The sequence below is a fragment of the Lycorma delicatula genome, chromosome 1 (assembly GCF_047948215.1).
Source record: "Lycorma delicatula isolate Av1 chromosome 1, ASM4794821v1, whole genome shotgun sequence".
Classification (NCBI taxonomy): domain Eukaryota; kingdom Metazoa; phylum Arthropoda; class Insecta; order Hemiptera; family Fulgoridae; genus Lycorma; species Lycorma delicatula.
The window spans coordinates 327,182,398-327,195,738 of record NC_134455.1 but is presented as its reverse complement, the minus strand read 5'-3'; the positions used below and the strand labels follow the sequence as shown (position 1 = coordinate 327,195,738).

The 13,341-nt window shown below is 33.9% G+C and overlaps 1 protein-coding gene across 7 annotated transcripts in view; it reads right to left on the bottom strand.

Annotated features, from left to right (window-relative positions):
- The window catches only part of LOC142334232 (ubiquitin carboxyl-terminal hydrolase 16-like), an 89,629-nt gene that overhangs the window by 36,413 nt on the left and 39,875 nt on the right, over positions 1-13,341 (bottom strand). For 6 of the 7 annotated variants that reach the window (XM_075382086.1, XM_075382090.1, XM_075382089.1 and 3 more), the window contains exons 9-10: positions 11,832-12,077; positions 3,409-3,619 (exon numbers count right to left, since the gene is read on the bottom strand). In XM_075382086.1, coding sequence (XP_075238201.1) covers positions 3,409-3,619; positions 11,832-12,077 — 457 coding nt within the window. The remainder of the gene's footprint in view (positions 1-3,408; positions 3,620-11,831; positions 12,078-13,341) is intronic. The other variant, XM_075382091.1, reaches the window with a different exon arrangement.

Here is a 13,341-nt window from a genome sequence, read left to right as displayed (position 1 = left end):
TCTGAATTTGAGTTTATTAACTCAAACAGAATAACAGAATAAGGAAAAGAAGAAAAAGGAGAGATAAAAATGATAAAGGCTCTTCATAGACAGTAAAAGCTGCCTAAGAACAATTTGAAAAGATCAAAGGGCTTTTTTATAGTCATAGGATTACAAGATAGTTCACCTTTTCATTATCACAGTGGACAGTTAAAATACGGAAGAATGAAAGGAGAATAAAAAAAAATATTAACAAATAATGTTATTTTATGGTGTTTTCATGGGCAAACTATCCAAAAAGTCATATAAAACACTAAATACAAAGAATGCTGCAGTAAGGATTAATAACTACAAATCACAAAAAATGATACATGTGTGAGTGTATGTATATACGCACGCGTTAATGTGAAGACCGATATCTGGTAAATGTTGATATTCTCTGGTGAATGTTAACACATACCAAATACATCGGTGAAAGACCAAAATATTTGTTTATTCGGACTTTTGCCGGTATATAAAAGAAAAACACAAATAAGCTATAGCGGGAGTCAAAACAATAACTAGAAATTTACAAAAAAAAATCACCCAAAACTATCTATAAGATATGAGAAACTCTTGTAAAAAAAAGGCAGTTTAAACTTAAGCCAAATGTAACCTACACTCACTTTGCTTGCTAATCTCGTCTAATTAACGTTAAATATACAAATTATATGTTATTCTCCAACATTGGAGATTAATCAAATTTACCACATTTATAAAAAAATTTAATATAAGTTTTTAGCATTACAAATTGAAAGGGCCAATCAGGATAAGTATATGTCACTGCATACATGAACAATAATGATTAAAAAAAATGGTCATGTGCCCTTTGTTCAATTTTTTGATAAAAATATTTTTATTCAACTTTCACGCATAAGTGCAGGCTGAATACAGTGAATCTGGTTAATTACCTCCAATGTTGGAGAATGACATATATAAGTTGTATATTTAGCGTTAATTACATGAGGTTAGCGAGCGAAGCAAGTGAAGGTTGAATTTGGCTTAAATTTAAACTTCCTTTTTTTACAAGGGTTTCTCGTAATCTATTTACCTTATAGATTGGTACCGGGTGATTATTTTAATTTCTAGTTATCGTTTCGACCCCCACCAGAGCTTAGCTGTGTTTGTCGACATATACCAACAAAGATCTGAATATATAATAATATAAGCAAATATTTTGGTCTTTCACCGACATATTTGGTATGTCAACATTCACCAGAGAATGACATTCTCTTCTTTTGGTCTTTCATGGTAACACATACTATATTTTTTAGCTATAATCAGATATTTGCCTGCTGTAACTGCCATAAGAATAATAATTAAATTAGGCATTTATCTAGGAGCAGACTGAATGTTTCAAGTGCAAAAGTTAAGAGATGACTTCACCACAGAGAAGACTTCATTATTTCATAGTGTTAATTTCCACATCATAACAGTATCTTCAATGTGCTATACCTTTTGTCAACAATTACTCCTTATTATTGACTTCAACCAAAGTTTCTTAAAGTAATATGTCAAAAATTAGTCGATGGACAGTGAAATTAGCAATACTAAAATTCTAAATCAGAATACATAATAACATGACAGTACCGTGTTAGGACAAGAATTGGAACATGTCTGGATTTGGTTGGTAATTGAAAGAATGTGACAAAGTTGGGATATAGACTTCAGTGGATAGAAAAATAAGTTGATAAATGACAAAAAGATAGAAAGAAGTCATTGCACTTAAACAGAAGGCAGAAAAATCTGTCCAGACAATTAAGAGCTATACTGCTGAAGGTTTTTCCATGGATGAACAACCAGAAAGGTTATCATTCAAACATAAACAAAAGATTCAGCATCTGAATTAAAGAAAAACAATTATCTAATCTTGTACTAACATTAAGAAAAAAGTTACATAATTTTTACAAAAATATCACAGGATAATAAAAAGACTCTAAAACTAAAGGTTGTAAAGTAATCTATTAAGAAAAAGTGGTTGTAAATGATTCATCAGAAATAAAAATAAACAAAAGAAATGGTCATAAAAAAATTAGACAAAAAAAAATTAACTTAAATAAACAATAGTAACTGTATAAACAGTAACTGTAAATAATAAAGAATTAAAAAATAGAGAAAATGAGAGTATTTCAACTAGAAATGAAGTTATACAGGTACAAAAACTGTTAGAGAGGATAGAAAAAAACAATTTGCAATTGATATGTGAACAGAAGTAGAGGAGAATACCAAACAAGTATTAAAATATTGGGGAAGAATGGAGAAATAATATCAGTCAATAAAAATCTGATGTAGACACCACATAACTTCCTTGTTCAGCTATTAAACATATTGACGTGTTTTGCTGCACTACATTTAAACTTAATTTTATTTGAAAGAGATTTTATTTAAGAAGTTAAAACACACGGAAGCAGAAAAGTTAAAACGCACCTTGCAATAGCAGTTGTATGGTTAAAATATTTTTATATTTTCATGCAATTTTACATATGCTGGCCGTAAACAAAAAAAAATGTTTAAAAATTTTCCATAAAATTAAACTAAATGCCAACACAGTATGTTTGGCATACTGTACTTTTTCACAAGCATAGGCATGATGAAATTTCTACTTCCACAAGAAATATGATAACTAGTCATTAAAATTACAGCTTTATTTTATACACACACACTCTGTCTCTCTCTCTCTCTCTCTACCTATCTATTTCTCTTCTCTTTATGCAGGATTTTATTCAGTGAAGTTCTTAAGGCAATGAGTTAATTTTGTTCAACTGCCTAAAATAAAAATATTACTAATGCATTAAAGAGTTTAATGAATTTTTATCACAGTATGTTTGGAATGGAGCTAAGTATATTTTAATTAATATAATCTTTTTAATTAGCGATGTATTCTTTCACTGAAAACAGCATTTTATTACCTAATGATAAAGTTAAGCTGATTCAAAAATGTTTAAAATACACACAATTTTTTGTAGCACAAGGTTATTAATAGAAAATAATTAAGTATATTAATTTAAATTCTGAACTGAAATTAGTCCGGCTGTTAGTAGAATGTAACTTTAACTCCCATAAAGTGCCTGTTTTCGAGACACTGGAAGTAACCAAAGTTCTGAACTTATTATTGCACAATACAATCTACAAATGAAAATAACTTAGCAAATTTTTAAACTCAAAATATTCTAATAAAACGTCCTAATGTCCCTAATTACTGAAGAAATCTTTTTTGTAAAATGCAGCTTTGACAAAAAAATTATTAAATAGTAAGTACAATGCTTAAATAATGTAAATTAAAAAAAAAATGGTATAAGTATTACAAAGATAAAAAATAAATTAACACCAAAAAAGAGGTTCGACCAGAAAAGTACGCCATTTATTAAAATATGTTACACTAGCTAATACCTTTCTTGTCTTCCTCAGTAATACTGGGCTCACCCTGGCCTTCCTCTGTATGCTGATTGTTCTTTTTGTTTCTGCCACGCCGTTGCAACTTACGTTCTTTCTTGAGCTGATATTTGGATGGCTGTGCTTGTCCTTTAGTATCATCTACTTCATTCTCTTCACTTTTACTCAACACTTGATTTTTCCTCCTAGTAACTACAGGAGGTACTGGCTAAAATAAACCATAAATCATTAGTAACAGATTCCTTTATTTTTTTAAGTACACAGAATCATACAAATATCTGCATAAAATAAACTTTCTCAGAAAGCAAGATAAGAGATTACATAGACCACAAATAAAATAATAAAAAATTTAAAATTATTTACAAAAAATTAGTTATCATGTTTCATGGGTTTGTTTATACCATTAATTAAAATAATACACTTATTAAGGACCAGATTTTACACAACATAATAAGTTACAAACAATGAAAAGAAAACCATTACTTTTGTTGAACCTCTATGTGTTAAATTTGTTTACTATCCTTTTCGAAAAGTCATGTATTTCTTTTAACTGTAACTTATTTCTAAATAAAATCTCTCATCACAATTATGAATTAAATAAATATTTAGTTTAACTTAAAAATAGTTGTTTAATTTTAATAAAAAACAATAAAATATACTTAATGATGATTGGTGAAAATTACACGCATCTGCAACTCATAATGTTAAACTTCCCCTTAGAAACTTAAAACCCTGTGAAAAAATTCCTCGATTAAGATCTGAATTATCCAAAAATAAAATATATTAAAAATAAAGTTTATATGTTCTGTATTTCATGCAGTTCTAACTCAGTGGATTTAGGGGATGGTAACATAGTTTAAACTGCCTTAAAGGTAAAATTAACATTAAAAAATACTTTTTTTAAAAGAAAAAATTATAGATTTAAGTAATCTTCCATAAGTAGAGTAGTTAAAGACACCAAAAGTACCAGCTCCTAAACCTAAAACATCTGTCAGTGGGTCAATCTTCCACATTGATGCTAGATGATTTAAAGATGAAATTGTAAAATTTGAGGTGCTGTGCATGAACTTTACGCGTTTTAATTTACAGAATTAAGTTTTGAAAGGCAAATTAATGATTGAAGTTGCATACAATATGCACTAATATGACCCAGGATTAAAGTCCCTCTAAAAACTCATAAACCCCCACTAAAAAATTAACATTTAACAGTTTATCTTTAATTAAACATCTGCCACATTAAGAACAAACCTAAAGTGGGGGTTATCAACACAAAAGCAAGTTTTTCTTTTTCTAACAACACCGTAAGCAACTGTTAGATATTGAGAAAACTATATACAGTTTTTTCTTTAACAATAGAAAACAATAACTTAAAAGCAATGAGGGTGATCTATTTTTTTAATTAGTCATTTGACTTGTTCAATGCACTTTTTATTTCTTTAAATTCTGTACAAATTTTCCAAGCTCAACTTATGTATAACTTATGTGTATGTTAAGTGCCATAATCATAATGGTTGTAGAAAACCTGACGCAAGAAGAAGTCACTTCAAAAATGGCACAGCCATTCAAAAGAATAAAAAAACCATTACAGCCTTACTTAAGAGGTAAGGAACACTTAGTTCCTTACTGTTAACTTTTTATAGAGTTGAATATACTACTGCATAACAAGATGCAAAGTCTATTGAAATGTAGGTGATATTGACACAAATGTAAATGTAGGTGTAAGTGACACAATTCTGCTCAGATCAATATTTGCTTGCTCAGACAATCATTCAGCATGTAATCAATTCACCACAGGAGCTAGTTTTTTCTTTTTCTGTTTAGCCTCCGGAAGCACCATAAGGTATTACTTCAGAGGATGAATGAGGATGATATGTATGAATGTAAACAAAGTGTAGTCTTGTACAATCTCAGGTCGATCATTCCTGAAATCTTTGGTTAATTGGAATCCAACCACCAAAGATCACTGGTATCCACGATCTAGTATTCAAATCCATAAAATGTAACTGCCTTTACAAGATCTGAATCTTAGAACTCAGCTGATTTGCGATGACAAGTTCACAACTAAAGCAACCCAGTGAGTACAGGAACTAGCTGTAAACGAGCATTATTACTCGTACAAAAAGCACCTAAAATTAGTACCAATTGTGCCTAAGGTGCTTTGCATACATCACAGTCACAAAAGATTACTGTACTCCTTTCTAGTGGGAAATAATGCATTTACACAGTCACCACTGAAATGGGTATCATACTCAATATATCTGCAAAATCCTTTGTCCTCAATAATTTATTTCAGAAAATTCCATTTTTCTCCAGTAAACATTCTTCTTCCATCAACTCCAATGCGGAGTCTTAATATTTAAGACTTTGGGGACTAGGGTCCTCATGGCCCTAGCCTATGCAGCTTTTCTTCCCACTACAAACTGACCTGCTGAACCTTTTATACAATACACATACATCATACCACAAACACTACACAAATTACAACATATACACTTATACAGCAACACATCTTACACTGTTTCTTCCTACACATACACTCGGTGGTGTTGCAACAACACCTTACGAAATGCAAACGTAACCCAATGTGGAAAATCATGCTGATGGGTGGATGGCTCTATGTAGTGAGTCTCAAAAGATGTTCTCTGGGCACCTGGGCAAACCCAGTTGTATTTAGTTCTAGCCTCTGTAAATGTGGGCTCTGCAGAGGTGGTCCTGTATTTCACCAATACTTGTGGGACCAAAATTATTAGTCCTCAGAAAAACCTTATGATGGTTTGTGGTCCATCTGAAAAAACCACCAATATTAGTCTTGTGAAAAGACCTTGCTCAGCTTTGTCTAACGAGGATAACAATCCCGAAGATAATAATTTAAATGGTTACAAAGTACCACATACAATATACAAACATCAGATTTGTAGTTCTTCGTAATAATCAGGAAGATATGGCTTCCTTCATAAAGTCTCACCTTTCCTGATAAATAAGGCAGTAATGGGTTCAAGTGGTCAGAAAATTCAAAGATGGATCAATAATTATATAGACTTTTAGTAACAAACAGAATAAATATAAGTGCAATATACCACAATAAATTGAATACTAGTCGAGGAGTAATCTTTTGCCATTATCACAACCCCATAGGGGGAAGAGACCCACCTTGTGACGTTACCGATCACCACACCACCCCCTCCATTCCAAGCCCTGAGGGGCTTTACCAGAGGTCATCTTTAGACACTAACTGATTACATCTCACAGTAATCAGCCAAGTCTCGGTCGGGATGCCACCAATGTAAATGCCTCGGCAGATATTTGCATCAGTAAATACATATCAAATTTCACCTTTACGTAGGCCTCAAATGGACATTTTCACATCCAACCTAGCATTATTCCCTCAAACTAACTAACCAAAACCGTGGAAGTGCGAACCCCATACCTAGGACAGATTTGACAACACCGTTTGTGACTGTGAATGCCTCAGAAAACGAACGAGTTGAAAGTTAAATCAGTGCTATACTCATACCAATCAAAACTGTGTCTTACGCAACATAGAAATTCAGAATTACACCCAAATAAGTCGACCATTTTAAGTCACCTAACAAGGGGAATGCAACCTCATTCCGGGGGACAAACCTTGTACCCCCACTCGGTCCCATCATGGTGTCATTACCAAGTCTCACATTGCATTACCAAGTCACAATCAGACCGCCACTGGCAGAGGGAAGCCACACCCCTGGTTGCACAGGTACCATACCCTGATAGCGCAACCACCTTTACCAGCGGGAGCCCCAAATTGAATCACAAACGACACCAATATAATTGTGGCATGATACCAATGCGCCTGCCTCCAACCAACCCAATACCTAAGCCGGAACCCTAGCTACCCAGGATCCTACCACGATCAAGTACCTCAATTAAACTCCCTCTGCAGAACTACATACTGCAAGGCCACGAAGAAAAACCAGCCACTATAGACCATTCCTCGCGGATCATCCAGTTGATATGGAGATCAAAAGGAATGTATTCTCTCAAGTTCCCTTACAGCTCGTGAACGTTCGACCTTGTATCGGGGACAGATGTTGAGGACGTGGTCCACTGTATCAGTCGGGCATTGACTCAAATCCACCAAACAAAACCTAGCCAAACTAGCCCAGAGGAAACTGTGTGATATACCAATTGGGGGAGACCCATCTAATCGCACCTAAATTAGACACTATAGGAAATATACCATGAATGTAACGACCTGTGGGGGATTCATCCCACCTGACCTGCCAAGACGCAAGGCCCCGGTCTTCAATCTCCTGCTTTCGTTCTAACATCAGTAGGTTATTTACTTTGGAAATGTAGCATTCCTTATGCTCATTAGCCAAGATATCTATTGGTTTGACTCCGGGTGCAACACAGACTGCCAACCGCGAGACTGTTCTGTAACCGCCTATAACAGCCAGCCAGCAAGAGCAGTCGCTGGGCCCACAGCAAAATGTCCACGCAATACCAATAAAGCCATGCAGTGAGCCCAGACAGGCGCAGCATACAGCATAATAGCTTTGCTGACACCTTTGTAAAGGATACGCATGGTACAGTAATTCAACCTCCAATCAGGATGAATGACTTTATGGATTCCATAAAAAGCAGCAGCGGCCTTTTTTGCTACATACTGTAGATGTTCCTTGAATCAAAAATTCTCATCAAGGATAACATATTCTATTATATATTCTAGTTAGAGGATCAAGGACTACTGGAAGTGCTCAGACCCACGTCTGAGCACTTCCAGTAGTAGATAAGGACACGGTTCTTATCAATTACCACACCCTCACAGGTTGATAAAGCCGACAGGAGGACATCATCCCTGCGCTTGTACAAGAGCTCTATACACAACACCCCAAGGGTTTCGATTCCCTTGCTCCTGAACAAAGGAGCACCAGGAATTACGCTTGGAGGACCTAATGCTATGAAAGTACCTAGCCCTTGCCAGGTAATCTGCACGCCGATAATACATATGCACGCCGGTAATCGGCCACACGCCGGTAATCGGCCACACGCCGATTGGTATCACAGTCTCATTGCGCAGCCCTTCTGAGTTGGTTCACAAACTGCTTCATTGCTGTCAGATTCCAAGACCACCAACCAGATATATGTTCGCAGCCAATGCTTCTAGGAATGGCAGCTTCAGCCTCTGCCTCCACCGCAGAGGTGAAATTTTCTGCCAGAACATCTATTGGCAGGCCGTCAAACTCTGAAGAAAAAGTCTCCAGTCTGGATTCCAACAAAGAGGAGAATTTCAGCCAGTCCGCCCCTCCTATGCAGGAAGCACCCCCTCCCATGGTAAACAGGAAAGTGTCCCTCATGGCCATCACGCAGCTCATCCACTATTTCAAAAAGTATCAACGAATGACTGCTAGAACAGTCGTCAACCACAGACCATGGATCAAATGTAAAATCAAAGATCAACACACAGTTACAGATTACGACCCCCACTCTAAAAGAGCACGAACAGGATTAAGGGTAAAGGCCCCTTTGCTCATAACAGGGACAGTATATTCTATAGATGGACGTTAGTGAAATTGCTGATGAGCTTCATCAGCGATGGAGTTGCTGGTTGGAGTCCTTGTAATAACTCCAACTGATGTGGCAAGTATGTTTGGAAATATGTTTATGTCTGTTTCACTTACAGTAACATATTGTCATGAGTTTATCAGACTTAGGTTGCAGGTACAAAGTATGCTATTTGTTATCAGAGATTCACAGAATTAATTAAACATTCATTTTATTTTTGATGTGCTAAGGTATGCCTTGAACAAATCCCATGAACTTCCGCTGGAAATGATAATATCAGGCTTAAGATATTATCACACTTCCCAGATACCACATGACAACATGTTTTAAGTATTGATAACAGAATATTATCAATACATAAAATATAAATTTATGTTTTTCTAGATTCTTAGTCCGAAGCATTGGTGATTCCTGTATTGAAACCTGGCAGAGATAAATCATGGCCCAAAAGTTATTATCTTACCTCCTTGACCAATATCCTGAGCAAGGTGATGGAATGAATGGTGTACCATCATCTAGTGTGGTACCTTAAGAGAATTGCCCTAATTGCCCCCGAAAATGCAGTTTCTGCCACGGTAGATTGTCTATCGTTCATGTAGTTTCTCTTGAATCTGTCATTCAAAACACCTAAATTTTTCCTGTATATAAACTTAACATATTCTTGACAACAGTCAAGAATGAGAGGTTACTTTTATTGAACAGGTAAAACGAAAATTCCCAAGATTCTCTTTTAACCCATTAACAACAAAATTCTTCTTTCTTTACTGTTTAGCCTCCGGTAACTACCGTTTAGATAATTCTTCAGAGGATGAATGAGGATGATATGTTAGAGTGTAAATGAAGTGTAGTCTTGTACATTCTCAGTTCAACCATTCCTGAAACGTGTGGTTAATTGAAACCCAACCACCAAAGAACACCGGTATCCACGATCTAGTATTCAAATCCGTGTATAAATAACTGGCTTTACTAGGACTTGAACCCTGGAACTCTCGACTTCCAAATCAGCTGAACCTATTCTCTTTTGTAAAAAAATTCTGCCACAAACTTTTCCCAATCACACTGACCTAATTTAGATTAAGCCTCTTCACTTTATAAAAATATAAATTCACCTAATTACTAACATTTTCCGGTAGTAGCATATTAAAATTTAGTAGCAAACTTGAACCAATCACCCTGCTTCAATCAATGATGATCATTACATCTGGATTCATTTGGGTGAGAAGTTTACAAAATTCTAGTTAGAATAAGAACTAATTAACGGTGGTTTCATTTAAGTTAGTGATGGCAACAGTAAAACAGTGAGAATTACACTAACGAACACCACGCATAGCATGTACTCTGAAACCATAGTAAACATACATTGTAAAACATAATAAACATACACTGAGATGAACATCACACAGCCAATGCTGAGGTTACATTTTTATATGAAACATGCAAGCAATTATTACTTAATCCAATCTCTCTCAGAGAAGATTAAGCACCCTCTTAAAATGATTAAAACAAGGCTAGATCAAAGATGTAAATGACTAGAGCTTCAAGAAGTAAAAAGGCATGTATTTAGCAGCATAACCTAGAAAAACCTCTGCAGGTATTTGAAATTTTAATAAGCACTGTATTGAAACACACATCACAAAATCAAACATAATCTGATCTATAATAACTGCCAAATGTAAATTCACTTTAGATGTCAGACAATCATTAAGTAACTGGTAATGCTGTAGTTTAGAAAAATGATTGTCAGGAAATGTTGAGTAAAAATCTAGGAACATATTGAGATGTAGCCTTCATAGGAGAAAATCTATAATCTCTGTTGATTTATCTTCAAGCAAATGCAAATATAAGAAAATACTTTTTAAATAAAATTAGTTCCGATAAAAAAACAGCTATGAGGATGCAACAAATAGAAATCAGAATTTTATTCTGAACAGTCAGACAGATAAGAACAATCATGTATGTGGTTTGTGACCTTATGAATTCACATTCACCTCATGATTGGTGAAATTGCAGCTCAACTTGAAATTAGCTATGGCAGTATCAAAAATCATTCATGATAAGTTTAGATGTAGCAGTATCAGCTCATTGGGTTCTGCACCTTCTCTCAGAATTGTTCTGAGATCTGCTGATGGCTTCTGGATCATTACAAGACCAAGGGGGATCTTTTCCTGGACTGATTAGTCACCCGTGTGAGCCCAGGATTCATCATTACACCCCAGAAAGTAAAAGGAAGTATGAAATGATGAAAAAAGGAGAATGCACTCGTCAAGGCCAAAACTCTATTGTCTGCAGGGGAGGTCTTAGCTAGTGTGTTCTGGAAGTTAAAAAGGTTCTTCTACACTTTCTCCATTAAAACAGTTAACAGCAAAGTCCTTGACCAAATTACGACTGTTCACTAGATTAAAAGTAGATGACAATCCACCAGGAATACCATTTTGCTCCATAATAACACTAAGTTACACAGAAAAACCACATATGTCAAAAATTGTAGGTAATGTTCTGGATTGTGTAGAAGAGTCTACATATTGCCTTGTTTTACCATGTTTTTGAACCACAAAGAGGCATTGGATGGGCAATGCTTTACTAACAACAAATGAATAAAAGTCTTATATGCTAGTGACACATGATATTATTTTCAGTGTAGCATCAAAAATCGTTTCAAGCAGGTGCTAGAGAGAAAAATTATGAAATTTTTTGTACTTTCATTTTGTACCAATAAAATTTAAAACATAAATTCTTCATTTATATATAATCCACTCTCGCAATTTATACAATTATATCAAAATAAACCATTTTTCAACATAAACAGCATTCAGTAATGGATAAAAAAAAGACCAATTACTTCAAATATAAAAATTCTTATTTTTCTGACTTACTTTTTCAGAACTAACAGGAAGACTTAAATCAAGAAAGCTTTCGAGGCAGTCAGATGTGTGAAAGCAGGTTTGACATTGTAACTGGCTAACCAATTTCCCCTTAAATATCTGATCAGGTCGAATAGTGACTTCTTCAGAAACTTTCTGATTTAAATCCTTCACCCACTTTTTCTTATCTTCAGCAACTTCAACAGGATTCACCTTTGTAGACAGTCCACTCTTCTCTAATATCAGGCGCTGATACCTCTGTACAAGGAAAAAGTCATGTAAAAACTGCTTAGCATCTTAATTTACCCTTTCCAACTAGCTAGTTTGTTAAATTTAATCAATGACGTGTATCTAATGAACAGCTACATGCCCTGACCCCCTCACCATTTATTTAAATATCTTAGTAGAGTATTTCAGTAAGTATGCATAGTACATTTCTAGAACAGCTAACAATAAAAACCACAAAATAGTTCTGATGAAAAGTATAGTTATTATATTCCTAGGTTCCATTCCTTTGACTTTTATTTTAAGAGATCATACTCAATTTGCGAAAGAAAGCAGGTTTTTATAATTAATTTGTATTTCATAAAATTATGAAATGTATCCCTTCTCAAACAGTATTATAAGTAACACGATTTTATATTAAATCATACATAATTATGTATCATATTATATATATATATATATGCTGGTTTTATTTGTAGATCACAACTGAAACCAACCAACTAAAGAGAAATAACAGAACCTTCCAACAACTACATATAGTATTTTCCTAATTATTGTATCCTGAATACTATTGTACTATGCACATTGATGAAGTACATATTAACTCACAAATGCAAATTGATAAATCATAAGTACACAGCTGATTTTACATTTTGTTATTTTTTTAATTTATTTATATATGCAATATGGTTAAAAATTGTTTGAATACTTTACAGCAGTTGATAAATGAAAAAAGTAACACATTTTAAGACAATCTTTCAACCAGGCAGTGTCGAGGCAATATATCAAGCAGTTTTCAATAAAAAAAAAAAAATTCCAAGAAGATAATGTATTTTTTTTTGTTACATTAGCAAAGCTTCAGCCTGCTGGAGTAAAGGTTCAGGTAATATAGCAGTTTGAAAATATTGCTATTTTGTAATAAGAAACTTAAGTTAAAACATTATTCATATAATTTTATAGGCTAGAATTGAAATTCTGAAAATGTTTGCTATATAATATTATGCAACTGGAGCAAGCACATCTAACATAACATTCAATAAAATAAAACATAATGTAAAATACAAGGGGTAGCTGGATAATCACTATGGTCATACATTTAAAATAATTGTTCACTCTAACATATACAAAATTTTATGTATTTATTTATTAAATCAGGTCATAAATTTAAATAAGATAATACATATATAAAAAGTTACATAGATATTTATCTTGCATAGATGCACATGGGTATCTGTATACAGTCTAATGTATAAAAAAAATAATAAAATCACAAACAATACTAGTAACTTTACAAAAT